The sequence below is a fragment of the Colossoma macropomum genome, unplaced genomic scaffold, assembly GCF_904425465.1.
Source record: "Colossoma macropomum unplaced genomic scaffold, Colossoma_macropomum, whole genome shotgun sequence".
Classification (NCBI taxonomy): Eukaryota; Metazoa; Chordata; class Actinopteri; order Characiformes; family Serrasalmidae; genus Colossoma; species Colossoma macropomum.
Window position 1 is genome coordinate 27,172,835 of NW_023494794.1, and position 12,424 is coordinate 27,185,258.

The 12,424-nt window shown below is 38.8% G+C and overlaps 1 protein-coding gene across 1 annotated transcript in view; it reads right to left on the bottom strand.

The window, feature by feature from the left end:
• dcc (DCC netrin 1 receptor) overlaps positions 1–12,424 on the bottom strand; it is a 400,188-nt gene that overhangs the window by 114,680 nt on the left and 273,084 nt on the right. The window contains exons 10-12 of the mRNA XM_036580725.1: positions 10,232–10,380; positions 9,181–9,319; positions 829–878 (exon numbers count right to left, since the gene is read on the bottom strand). Of these exons, the coding sequence (XP_036436618.1) occupies positions 829–878; positions 9,181–9,319; positions 10,232–10,380 (338 nt within the window). The remainder of the gene's footprint in view (positions 1–828; positions 879–9,180; positions 9,320–10,231; positions 10,381–12,424) is intronic.

Genomic DNA, 12,424 nt, shown 5'->3' on the forward strand with positions numbered 1-12,424 from the left:
CCAACGGGAGGGCTTTGGAACAATTGTGAATTGGGCCATAGCTTAAGAGCTTTCGCCCACTTCTAGCGCTGGAGATTAACAAGGCCGATTGCACCCATTACACCTCATTTATATGGCTACAAACTTTATGTTAGAACCCCAACAACCTTGATTCGCAATTCGTGTCTGTTTTAATACAGCAGGACAAAAGCTGAGCAGCTTGTGTGTTAAATGACAGTCATGGTCACAGTTCCGACAAGTGTTCAGCTGGCTAATCGTTAAATCCCAACACAAACTACACACGTAATCTTCTCCAGCTACTTTAATTAACTCGGTCACGTCCGTCACCTAACTTAAGCTTTTCCTGACTTTTAGGTGTTTCTGAAGGTGAAGTTTTAGCTTCATAATTTCACAGGAGGTAATGAAATGCTGACGGTGTGTGGCACTCTCCAGTGGACTGAGAGCTTAGCGCAGGCTGATTTGGAGGTGCTCAAAAGAATTAAAAACGTAATCCGTGGTAATCCAGTCTCTGTACACAAACACACACACTTTCACGAGCACACAAACCTTCCCTCATGTTCGTTGCTTTACGGCGAACGGCAAAGCAAAGACTTTGTTGTGCTTGCCCACCTCTGTGGCCGCTAACGCTCTTCTCTTTACCGTTAGAAACGATCACACCGCAGCATGTTTCCTCTGATCCTCTGAACCTTCGCTGCCGACTGATCTAAAAGGCTTTAGTAACTTTATTGCTTCTAACAGAACCAGCCTGAGGGTGAAGAGTAGAACATGATTGATTCTCTCTCTCTCTCTCTCTCTCTCTCTCTCTCTCTCTCTCATTCTCATACTCACCCGTGAGTAGATCACCTCCAAAGAAATGTTCTGGGGAGGAGCACTTGGAACTGTGGAGAGAAAAAGAGAGGAGGATTAAGACGACGCCTTGTTTTAAAGAAGAGCGAGTGTTTGTTAGGAATGTGAGAATCACTACCAAAGTATCAATAAATTATCTGTCTATCTCTCCATCTGTCTGTCTGTCTGTCTGTATGACTGTCTGTTTGTCTATCTGGTCTATCTATCTGTCACTCTGTCTATCTATCTATCTATCTATCTGTCTGTCTGTCTGTCTGTCTGTCTGTCTGTCTGTCTGTGTGTCTGTCTGTCTGTCTGTCTGTCTGTCCATATGACTGTCTGTTTGTCTATCTGGTCTATCTATCTATCTATCTATCTATCTATCTATCTATCTATCTATCTGTCTGTCTGTCTATCTATCTTTCTGTTTGTCTGTCTGTCTGTCTATCTACCTGTCTATCGATCTGTCTGTCTGTCTGTCTGTCTGTCTATCTATCTATCTGTCTGTCTGTCTGTCTTTCTATCTATCTATCTATCTATCTATCTATCTGTCTGTCTGTCTGTCTGTCTGTCTGTTTGTCTGTCTGTCTTTCTATCTATCTATCTATCTATCTGTACGACTGTCAGTCTGTCTGTCTGTCTGTCTGTCTGCCTGTCTGCTGTGCGAAACTCAGGGACCACTATTCATTTATTCAATTTCCACTTAAAACAATGAATAATTTTTCATTGTCAAGAAAAACAAAGATTTATTTGTTTGTTTGTTTGTTTGTTTGTTTGTTTGTTTGTTTCAGTCTTTAGTGTGTCCAATCTTTATTGCAGCTTCCATTCTTTTCAGGAGACTCACATTCAGTGTGACAAGTAACCCCAAACACAGTCAGTGATGTTTAGATCTGGTCACAGCTGGTAAGAGTCCCATCTTCTGTTTACTTTTACTGCAGTTTTATAAACCCCTGTTTTTTTTTCTTTAGACTTTCTCCTTCCCTACTCAAGCAGGATATCTTCTATCTGATCTCCTCAGAAATCTCTCCTGAAGAAATGAATAACTTGTACTTATTGGCTGTTTTAACTGGAAATTAAATGAATAAAGGGTGGTCTCTGACTTTTGCACAGTATGTAAATTCATGTGTACATGTGTGATGTATTTCTGAGTGAAACTCAGTATAGCAGAGGGACTTCTGAGTAGTAGCTCTCAATGGTAGACAGGGGTTAGTGGAGATATTTTCCTGCTGTTTTCAGTTTGACTTTGAATGTATTAGTATTTGTAGTGGGTATCAAGAAATTAGTCTTATCATTACTTGGTACTGTATTTTAAACCAGTGTTGTCGCCTTGTGTGTGTGTGTGTTTGTGGGTCTGACATCACGTTGTATGCATAAATGAGTAGCCATATGGGACCCCCTCATCACAGAGTAGTCTGAGCTTGTTAAAGCTGTTATTGAATTAGCCTTTTGCCTGAGGGACTACCTGAGACTGATCCCTTTGAATACTACATGGAAGCATTACTGATTACGTCTCGCAGCATTTATCGGTAATCAATGATCAAATTACCTTACATGAGATAACCTATCATAGACATTAATGCAAATACACTTTCAAAAGACCTCCAGGTTATCTGCCTGTTGATGCGTTTCAGAGGCATCGATACAGATCAATCAGTTGAATTGTGTTTACTGCAATGCTACATTTCAATGGAATTTAAGTCTATATGTAACACAGTCAAACATGCATATATATATATATATATATATATATATATATATATAAACTTGCTGACCACTTTATGAGAAAGCCCTCTTTTGTAGCTCCACCTTGGTGTGCAGTTAGAGACTGTAGCACAATCTGTAGAGGCACAATTTGTGTTAGCCAGTGAATGGAAGCCCAAGGTTGGTGTTTCCAATAAGGTGGCCAGTCAGTGGAAGTACATGGTAGGTGTTTCCAATAAAGTGGCCAGCGAGTGGAAGTACAAGGTAGGTGTTTCTAATAAAGTGGCCAGTGAATAAAATTAGAAGGTGGGTGTTTCTAATAAAGTGGCCAGAAAGTGGAAGTACAAGGTAGGTGTTTCTAATAAAGTGGCCAGTGAGTGGAAGTACGAGGTAGGTGTTTCTAATGAAGTGGCCAGTGAATAAAATTAGAAGGTGGGTGTTTCTAATAAAGTGGCCAGTGAGTGGAAGTACAAGGTAGGTGTTTCTAATAAAGTGGCCACTGAATGGAAGTATAAGGTAGGTGTTTCTAATAAAGTGGTCAGTGAGTGGAAGTATGAGGTAAGTGTTTCTAATAAAGTGGTCAGTGAGTGGAAGCACTACATAGGTGTTTCTAATAAAGTGGCCACTGAGTGGAAGTATAAGGTAGGTGTTTCTAATAAAGTGGTCACTGAGTGGAAGTATAAGGTAGGTGTTTCTAATAAAGTGGCACCTACGCTCACACAAATGCATAGACTTGTAAACTTTCCTGACCAGGCTAATGTTCCACTTGTTGTAATTTACTAAGTCAGTCCCAAAGTTGCTTCATTTTACTGCTCCGTCAGCTGAAGGACTCTAATTGGTTTCCATAATTAAAAAGGAGCATTTTGTAAACGAGCTTTAATCTTCACCTGCTAATTGTTATTGCGTGAGAAGTTGGGGCTGGACTTCATTCTCAGATACAATTATCATTAAAACTTCCAACCTGGGATGCTTTAATAGCGTGTTTACGCTGAGAGAGAGAGAGAGAGAGAGAGAGAGAGGAAAAGTAAAAAGAGAAGGAGAAAGAACGAAACAAAAAATAAAGCAATGAGAGGAATGGAGATGGTAGGGAGACAGGGAAGTAAAAAAAGAAATAAATAAAAAGAAAGAGAAGAAGAGAATAAGAAAGATGGAAGGAGAAGAGGGGGAGGAGAGGGAAGAGAGAGGGGGAGAGCGAAAGAGCAAGTAAGAAAGAAAGACAAAGAAACAGTGGAGAGAAAGAAAGAAAGAAAGAAAGAAAGAAAGAAAGAAAGAAAGAAAGAAAGAAAGAGGGAGGGAAAGATAAAAATAGAAAGAGAGAAAGAGGGAAGAAAGAGAGAGAGAGAGAGAGAGAGAGAGAGAAAGAGAGACAAAGACAAAGGAAGAAAAGAGAGAGAGATAGTGATAAAGAGAGATAGAAAGACAGAGGGAGGAAAAGAGAGTGGAAGAGAGAGAAAGATAAAGAGAGAGAGGGAGGGAGGAAGGAGAGAGATAAAGAGAGAGAGGGAGGGAGGAAGACGTGGCGTGGCACAATTTCATTAGTGCGACACAAGGGGCCTTTAATTAAGCGGGAGATGGGGCGGCCGCTCTCGCGGCTCATTTGAAGCGTCCGCGGCGGCGCGCTAATGGAAGCTGACAGACAATAAATTCCCGCGGCCTCTTAGTGAGCATTGAAGGTAATACGGAGAGACAGTCGGCCAACGAACGAGTGCCAGAGCCACCACTGAACCAACAACACTCACTGTCTCTCTGAGGTAGCGCAGAGAGAGAGAGAGGGAGGGAGAGAGAGAGAGAGAGAGAGAGAGAGAGAGAGAGAGAGAGAGAGAGAGAGAGAGTAAATACGATTAAAAGAGAGATGGAGTAAGATAGAAAAAGAGAAAAAGAAAAGAGTGCAGGTGAGAGAGAGATAAAAAAGAAAGATAATCAACAAGAGAGAAGGAGAAAGAGTGAGAGAGAAAGAGAGGGAGAGTGATAGAAAGTGAGAGACAGCACTTGTGAGAGATTGAGAATAAGAAAGAGAAAGGGAGACAAAGAGAGGGAACAAGAAAGAAAGAAAGAAAGAAAGAAAGAACAAGCGTTAAAAGGGAGAGAGATGAAAAAGAGAGATAGGCAACAAGATAGAAAAGAATGAGAAAGAGTGGGGCAAAAGAGAGAGAGCGAGATAGAGAAAGAGACAGAATGAGATAGAAAGTTTGGGAGAGAGGAAGACAGCAAGAGATAGCACTTGTGAGAGAGTGAGAGTAAGAAAGAGAAAGGGAGAGAGAGAGAGGGAAAGAGACAGAATGAGGTAGAAAGATAGGGAGAGAAAGAAAGGTAGAGAGATGGTGAGAGTGAGAGAGAGAGATGAAAAAGAGAGAAAAGAGAGCAACAAGAGAAAAAAAAGAGACAGAGAGTGAGACGGAAAGAGAGAAAGAGAGAGAGAGAAAGAGGGGGAAAGATAGAGAATGAGGTACAAAGACAGGGGGAGTGACAGAAAGCAAGAGACAGCATTTGTGAGAGAGTGAGAGTAAGAAAGAGAGAGGGAACAAGACAGAAAAAAAAGAAAGAAAGAAAGAGTGCAGCATCACTGCTGAACTTTCCAGTCTGTGTGGTATTAAGGGTGAGTCTCACTGTGTTAGAGCTGGAGAGTTAGAGGAGTGTCTGCATTCAGGTCACAATGCTGCGTTCCCTCACACTCTCTCTCTTTCTCTCTTTCTCTCTCTCTCTCTCTCTCTCTCTCTCTCTCTCTGTGAACTCATGTCTGCTGTGAGTCTCTCAGTGTTTACAAGCCGTCTGTCTGACTGTCCTCTGTCTCGCAGTGCGAGTCCGTTAGATCGGTTTGAGCCACCGTGTTCTGATACTAACAAATTGGCGACAAGGCAAAGACTTCAGTCGGCTGCGTTCACGCCCTGCAGGCTGGGCAGCGATGATAAGCGTCCGGCAATTGAATATTTGAGATTTAGCGGACAACATAATCCTCAGGTTAAAACCTCAGTCAATCGCCCGCTTTAGAAAGCCGATCAGGAGGACAGGCAGGAAACCGAAACTTCGTTTATGTCCATTCAAAGATGTAACAAAATGCAGAGAAGTGTCAAAGTACGACATTCATGTCCATCTAAACTATATCAGAAACCTCTCCACTGGAGCTCAGTTAGAGACTGTAGCCCAGTTTGTGCAAGCCATCCTCTATTATTTCATCAGTGGTTAGTTTCTGACCACAGAGCTGCTCCTGATTGGACATTATAGGGTGGTGGACCACTGTGAACCTAGCAATGAGTGTGTTTACATGCACTTGATAATCCGATCATAATCAGATTTCTGCAGTTATCCAATTATTCAAAGGTCATGTAAACACCATACTCTGATTTAGAAATCCGATTAAGAAATCTGACAAAGAGAGCTGGATTTTAGCTCAGTAATCAGATTTCTCAGTGCATATAAACTCTTACCCTGATATGTTTCAGGTTTCTCAGTCTGTGCATGTGCAAAAACAGACGGCAGTACCGGAAATAAGCGAGCAGCGACGCTGAAACCAAATACATTATCGAAGAAATGAAGGATTTAAATATTCGTCATCTTCTATATGATGTATGTTCATATTTTCAGGTAAATTGGCGTAATTCTTCTTTTTAAAGAAAAGAGCCGCGGAATGAAGTTTGAGTGTTACGTTATATTTGCGTCACGTGTTCTTCTGTGAGTTTATTGGCTGATAGCAAAGCAGAAAACTGATTACTGTCTGACTCATATAGACCTGGAGTTTCTGATTACTCGAGTGCATGTAAACGTGTTGATCAGATTACTGACAAAATCAGATTTTCTGCAGTTATCATATTATTAAGTGCATTTAAACACACTCCGTGACACTATGGTCAGAATCTGATGTGTAATAAAAGGGCCTGATAAAGGTTAATGGAGATGATAAACTGACCAATGACTGGAAGTATAAGTGAAAGCTTCTAAAAAAGTGGACGTAATGAATGTATGAAGGTCAGAAACCTTCTCCAGTTTCAATATTTGAGACCGCAACAAAGTAAATATCCATCTATAAGTTATCTATCCAAGAATACAGTGGGTGTTTACCTAAAAACAACTGGGAAGCTCCTAAATACGGAAGTCCAGAGAGTCCAGAGAGTCCATGCGGTAGTTAAAATTTTCAGGATTGTTATTTTGAGATAACGAGTTATTTATCTTGTTATCTCAAGATAACAAAGTTGTTATCTTAAAATAACAAGTTACTTATCTTGTTATCACGAGATAACAAAACTTGTTATCTTCAGATAGAGTTATGTATCTTGTTGTCTCAAGATAACAAAAGTTTTATCTTGAAAATAATGTGTTAGCTTATCTTGTTATCTTGAAAAAAACAAGTTATTTATCTTAATATTTCAAGATAACAAAATTATTTTGAAATAAAGAGTTACTTATCTTGTTATCTTGAGATAACAAAAATTGTTATCTTAAGATAATGAGTTAATTATCTCATGATCTTAAAATAACAAACTTGTTATCTTGAGATAACGAGTTATTTATCTTGTTATTTCCAGGTAACAAAATTGTCATCTTAAAATAGTGAGGTACTTATCTTGTTATCTTGAGATAACAAAAGTTGTTGTCTTGAGATAAGTTATTTATCTTGCTATTTCAAGACAATAAAATTGTTATCTTGAAATAATACGTTATTTATCTTATCTCAAGATAAAAAAGTTGTTATCTTAAGATAATGAGTCAATTATCCCATGATCTTAAGATAAAGTTGTTATCTTGGGATAACAAGCTATTTATCTTGTTTTTTCAAAATAACAAGGTTTTTATCTGAAGATAACGAGTTATTTATCTTGTTATTTAAAGATAACAATTTTGACAATAACAAAAAAGATATCTTGTTTTTTCGAGATAACAAAATTGTTATCTTGGAATAACAAGACAAATAAATCATCATTTCAAGATAACAACTTTGTTATCTTGATTTCACAAGATAACCAATATAATAATGAATATAAAAATTAATAATCCAGAAAACGACAGCCACAGATTATGGCCTCTCCGGACTTCCGTACCTAGAAGCTCCCAGGTGTGTCATTGTTTAAAAAGGTAAACTAACCATCTCCCATTTTGGAGTAACGGTCACTCAGGACCCTAAAGACTGGCCAAAAGAGGGGGGTGAGATGAAGAAATGAGGGGATGTCCCTGAAAAAGCATCCACTGGAACAGGAGACCTGCAGTGTCCCCTCCGGCCTAACTGAATTCAGACAGAAGGTGGCGGAGGGTCCCTCTTAATGGAGATGCAGTGGCGCCTCCAGCAAGTCAAATCCATCTCTGACACGTCGCGACGGCCTGTCAGAGTTGAGCGACGCGGTGCGAAATTGATTACGCGGAAGACGTCGCTAAACCTCGCGCGGCAAATGCAACGCGACATCCGTTGATGATGGATAAATTAGTTCATTAACGTCTGATGAACTTCATACCGTAACGTAAATATTTTCCAAATGCCATCAATGTTTGACCAAGATGGACAAGAAACTGATATACAGTTCTCAGTTCTGACTCAATGATAATATGTATATGGATCATTCTCTATTTAGAGTGGGAATTCAGGTGGATACATTTAAAAAATTAAAAATCTGTTTCTTTCATCCCAAAACTAAATCGTAATATGTCCATTAACATCTCCCATTATCATATATGCAGACAGGAGAGCTGAATTCCAAACATATTTTACAGTCACTGGTGTTATATGAATACGATGTAACACCAGTGACGGTGACTCCAGTGACATTCTGGTTAAAACTGATTAATTACTCAGCCAAAAAAGCACATAACACCAGTGACACATAGACGTTATGAGCTGCCTGATGAACAAAATTATTAATAAATTAATGAAATATAGTGAGCAGGTGTGGACTGGCTCTCTCACGCCTTAAAGTGCTTCCTCTCTAAAGGGGCCTCGACCCAAAGAAGCTGTTTAATAGAGCTGAAAATACTGTGTTAAAATGTAAAATAAGAGTCCTGATAACACCAGTGACCAAAATCTCCGTGACAAATGAACTATTTAATAAAAGACGTTTTTCAAATGTAGTATAACGTTAATGATAAAAGTAAACATGAATCTGTTGTATACAAATTACTAAGTTTAACGTCTTAAAAATATAGTTTTATATTAAAAATGGCTTCTTAAATGCTGACGAGCTGTTTTACAGACGCAGAGTGACTATAAAACAGGATTAAAAAAAGAAAAATCTGAGAAATCATAAAGGAGAAATATGTTGTTTAATCTTAGCTCAACTGTAAATGTACATACTGGCTTTTGGAGCTGTGCCTGATATTTTAATTTTTTTTTTTTAAGTTTCCCACTCTAAATGGACAATGACCCATATGCCACTCGAAGGTCAATTAAGCAAGCAGTTTCACTGGAAGACAAACAATGCAGATAAACCCTCAATCATTACATTTAAATAATCATGTCATTTAAATGTAGCACTGACTTCATTAAGTACATCTCCTTATATCTACACTCACCCACATATAGCTTCACTCTGTAGTTCTACAGTTACAGACTGTAGTCTGTCTGTTTCTCTACATACTTTGTCACCCTGTTCTTCAACGGTCAGGACCCCTACAGGACCACCAATGAGCAGGTATTATTTAGATGGTGTAAATGGTGTATTAAAGGAGTCTTACGGTCAGACAGGGTGGTGATGACCATTTCGTCAGTGCTGATGCCCGGTCCGTGGCGGTTCAGCGCCAGCACGCGTAAAGAATACTCTGTAAACTTCTTTAGACCCTCCATCCTGTAGCTCTGGCCAAGAACCTCCACACTCTGATTAAACGACAACAACAACAACAATAATAGTACATATATTGTTTAACTACTTTATAATAAGTTATATAATGTTTATATAATTTAAACACATTGTACATTAATGCTCAAAACATTCTTTACTGTGTGTAAATTACACAAAATAAAATACAGTGTGACAAAATAAAAAAAAATGGAAAAAGTGTTTAATAAGAGTAAAAAAATGGAAATGTTACAAGTAAATGTAACTAAAAGTACATAGTACATGTATCCAAGCTCCGCCCACAAACATGTTCTTTTATAGCTACTGTTTGACAAGAACCTAAAAAATCCAATTGAACCTGAAGGCAAATTAGAAGTCACTGATGCAAAATAATAATAATAATAATAATAATAATAATAATAATAATATGTGTTATTATTATTATTATTATTATTATTATTATTATATAGGTAGCAGCACAAATTGCTTTATAAACACGATACATCTCAGTAACAGCAAGAAATTAAACTAAAAGTAAATTCAATAAAGCAAATGAAGTAAAGTAAATGAAAACTTTAATTACATGCTAAATTAAAAAAAAGATTTTTTTTTAATGTTTCTAAAATGTTTTGTGTGGAAACATTATGTAATGTGTAAATATGCACATTCAGATTATGTTATTAACTGAAATGAATACTTTTCATTGACTACTTTTGAATACTTGTGGTATAAAATGCACATTTTATTCAGGAGAATATTAAATATACATTACTGAGAAATCAAGTTTAATCAAATCACAAAATCCACTGTTTCAATCTCAGTTGCACCAAGACCCCCACATACGCCCCCCAACCCCTTATTCACCTTTTTCAAACAAACAGAGAAAACATTCCACACTAATAGGCTGATGAGCAAAGGCTGATGGGAAGTGTAGTGTGTCAGACTCTGACCTGCTCTTTGCCGCTGGACGTCTCAGTCCAGAGGAGCCGGTAGCCTTGGATGGGGCCGTTGGCATAAGCTGGGGGGTCCCAGGAAGCCTGAATAGAGGTGGGGGATGACGCCTCTGCCTGGAGGTTCTCAACAGGACCAGGAACCTGAACTGCTCCACATAAAGAGAGAGAGAGAGAGAGAGAGAGACCGAGACAGAGAGAGAGAGAGAGAGAGAGAGAAGGTAATGAAAAATAGAAAAATAGAGACAAAGAAATAAAGAAAGTAAGAAAGAAAGAAAGAAAGATTTAGGATTTATTTGAAACCACTTTATTTTTCATAGATCTGTTTATATGTAGAACTTTTCTCTCCACTGGAAGCTTAAGGTGAAAAAGCTTTAATACATCAGCCGCTTTGCATTCCTTCACTCCACACACACAGCAGTCATGCTACGTTCTCCATAGCGAATGATTTTAGCTCGGGCTGCCATTTCAATCAGCGCTTAAACAAGAAAGTCAAGGTCAATTTGTTGCTCCTCCACAGGCCGAGCTAATGCTGCATCAGGCCTGTCCGCAGCTTTAGCCTGCATTAATATATGCACATATTCGCCGTGATGATAATCTAGGCATTAGAGGCGTTTTGCTGGGAAACGAGCTCCTGCAGGCTCACAGTGCAGCCCTGAGGCAACGGGAAAAAGGCAAAAAATGAAACGAAGAGTAGGAGAAAATAACGAATGGAAGGAGGAGGAAAATGTCTGAAACTATGGCCTATTCACTGTGTAATGCACAATACTTTTCCATTTAATATTTATTCTATTATGTTTCTGATTTTTTAATATAGAGTATAGTGATTAAAGGACAAGTTCGGTTCTTCATAGCGTGGTTCTATACAGTTCTCATGGTTTACAATGTAATTGTAATTGGCCATTTGTGTTCCCTACAATAGTGTTCTATATAATACTTCAATGATAGTACTTAAATGTAGGGAATAGTGATTAGGGACCACCTTTGCTCCCTATAATAGTGTTCTATATAGTGCTCCAGTGTAGGGAATAGTGATCAGGGACCATCCCTTTTCCCTATAATAGTGTACTACATAATGATTCAGTGTAGGGAATTGTGATCAGAGATAATTTCTGTCCCCTATTATAGAGTTCAAAATTGTGCTTTAATTTAATGAATAGTGATTAGGGACCACATTTGTTCCCTATAATAGCGGTCTATATTGTGCTTCCTAGTGTAATAGTGTCCGAAATGATGCTTTAATGTAGGGAGTAGTGATTAAGGGACCATTTCTGTTCCCTAAAATAGTGTTCTGCATAGTGCTTTAATGTAGGGAATAGTGATTAGGGACCATTTCTGTTCCCTGCAGTAGTGTTCTACACAGTGCTTCAATGTAAGGAATAGTGATTAGGGACCATTTCTGTTCCTTTTAATGGTGTTCGAAATAGTGCTTCAATGTAGGGAACAGTGATTAGGAACAATTTCTATTCCCTATAGTGGTGTTCTATGTAGTGATTCGATATAGGGATTATTAATTAGGGACCATTTCTGTTCACTATAATAGTGGTCTACATAGTAATTCAATGTAGCGATGGTATCGGACCATTTCTGTTCCCTATAATAATGTTCTAAATAGTGTTTCAGTGTAGGGAATAGTGATTAGGGGACCTTTTCTGTTCCCTACAGTAGTGTTCCACATAATACTTCAATGTAGGGAATAGTGATTAAGGGACCATTTCTGTTTCCTATAGTAGTGTTCTATGTAGTGCTCCAATATAGGGCAGTTTTTCCCAACCTGGTCCTCAGGGGCGCCCAGGTGGGCCCAGATTTTGTTTCAGTCTCACTTACACTGATGTAGAGAATAGAGATTAGGGACCATTTCTGTTCCCTATAACAGTGTTCTTTTTGTGTTTCAATGCAGGGAACAGTGATTAAGGGACCACTTCTGCTCCCTATGTTTACTGCAAAGTGCTAAAATGTAGAAAATAGTGATCAGGGGGCCGTTTCTGTCCCCTGTAGCTGTGCAGTATACAGTGCTGCAGTGTAGTGACAGTGATCATGAGACTATTTCAAAACGCATTGCAGATCACTCTCAGCGGTCATTTGTGGGTTTGTTGCTTCTTTGGAGTGTGTTTCCTTTGTCAGGCTCTGCGTGTTCCTCGGCGTCTGTACAGATGGAGAGCTATAGTTGGAAACCTTGTCCGTGCGATGCGG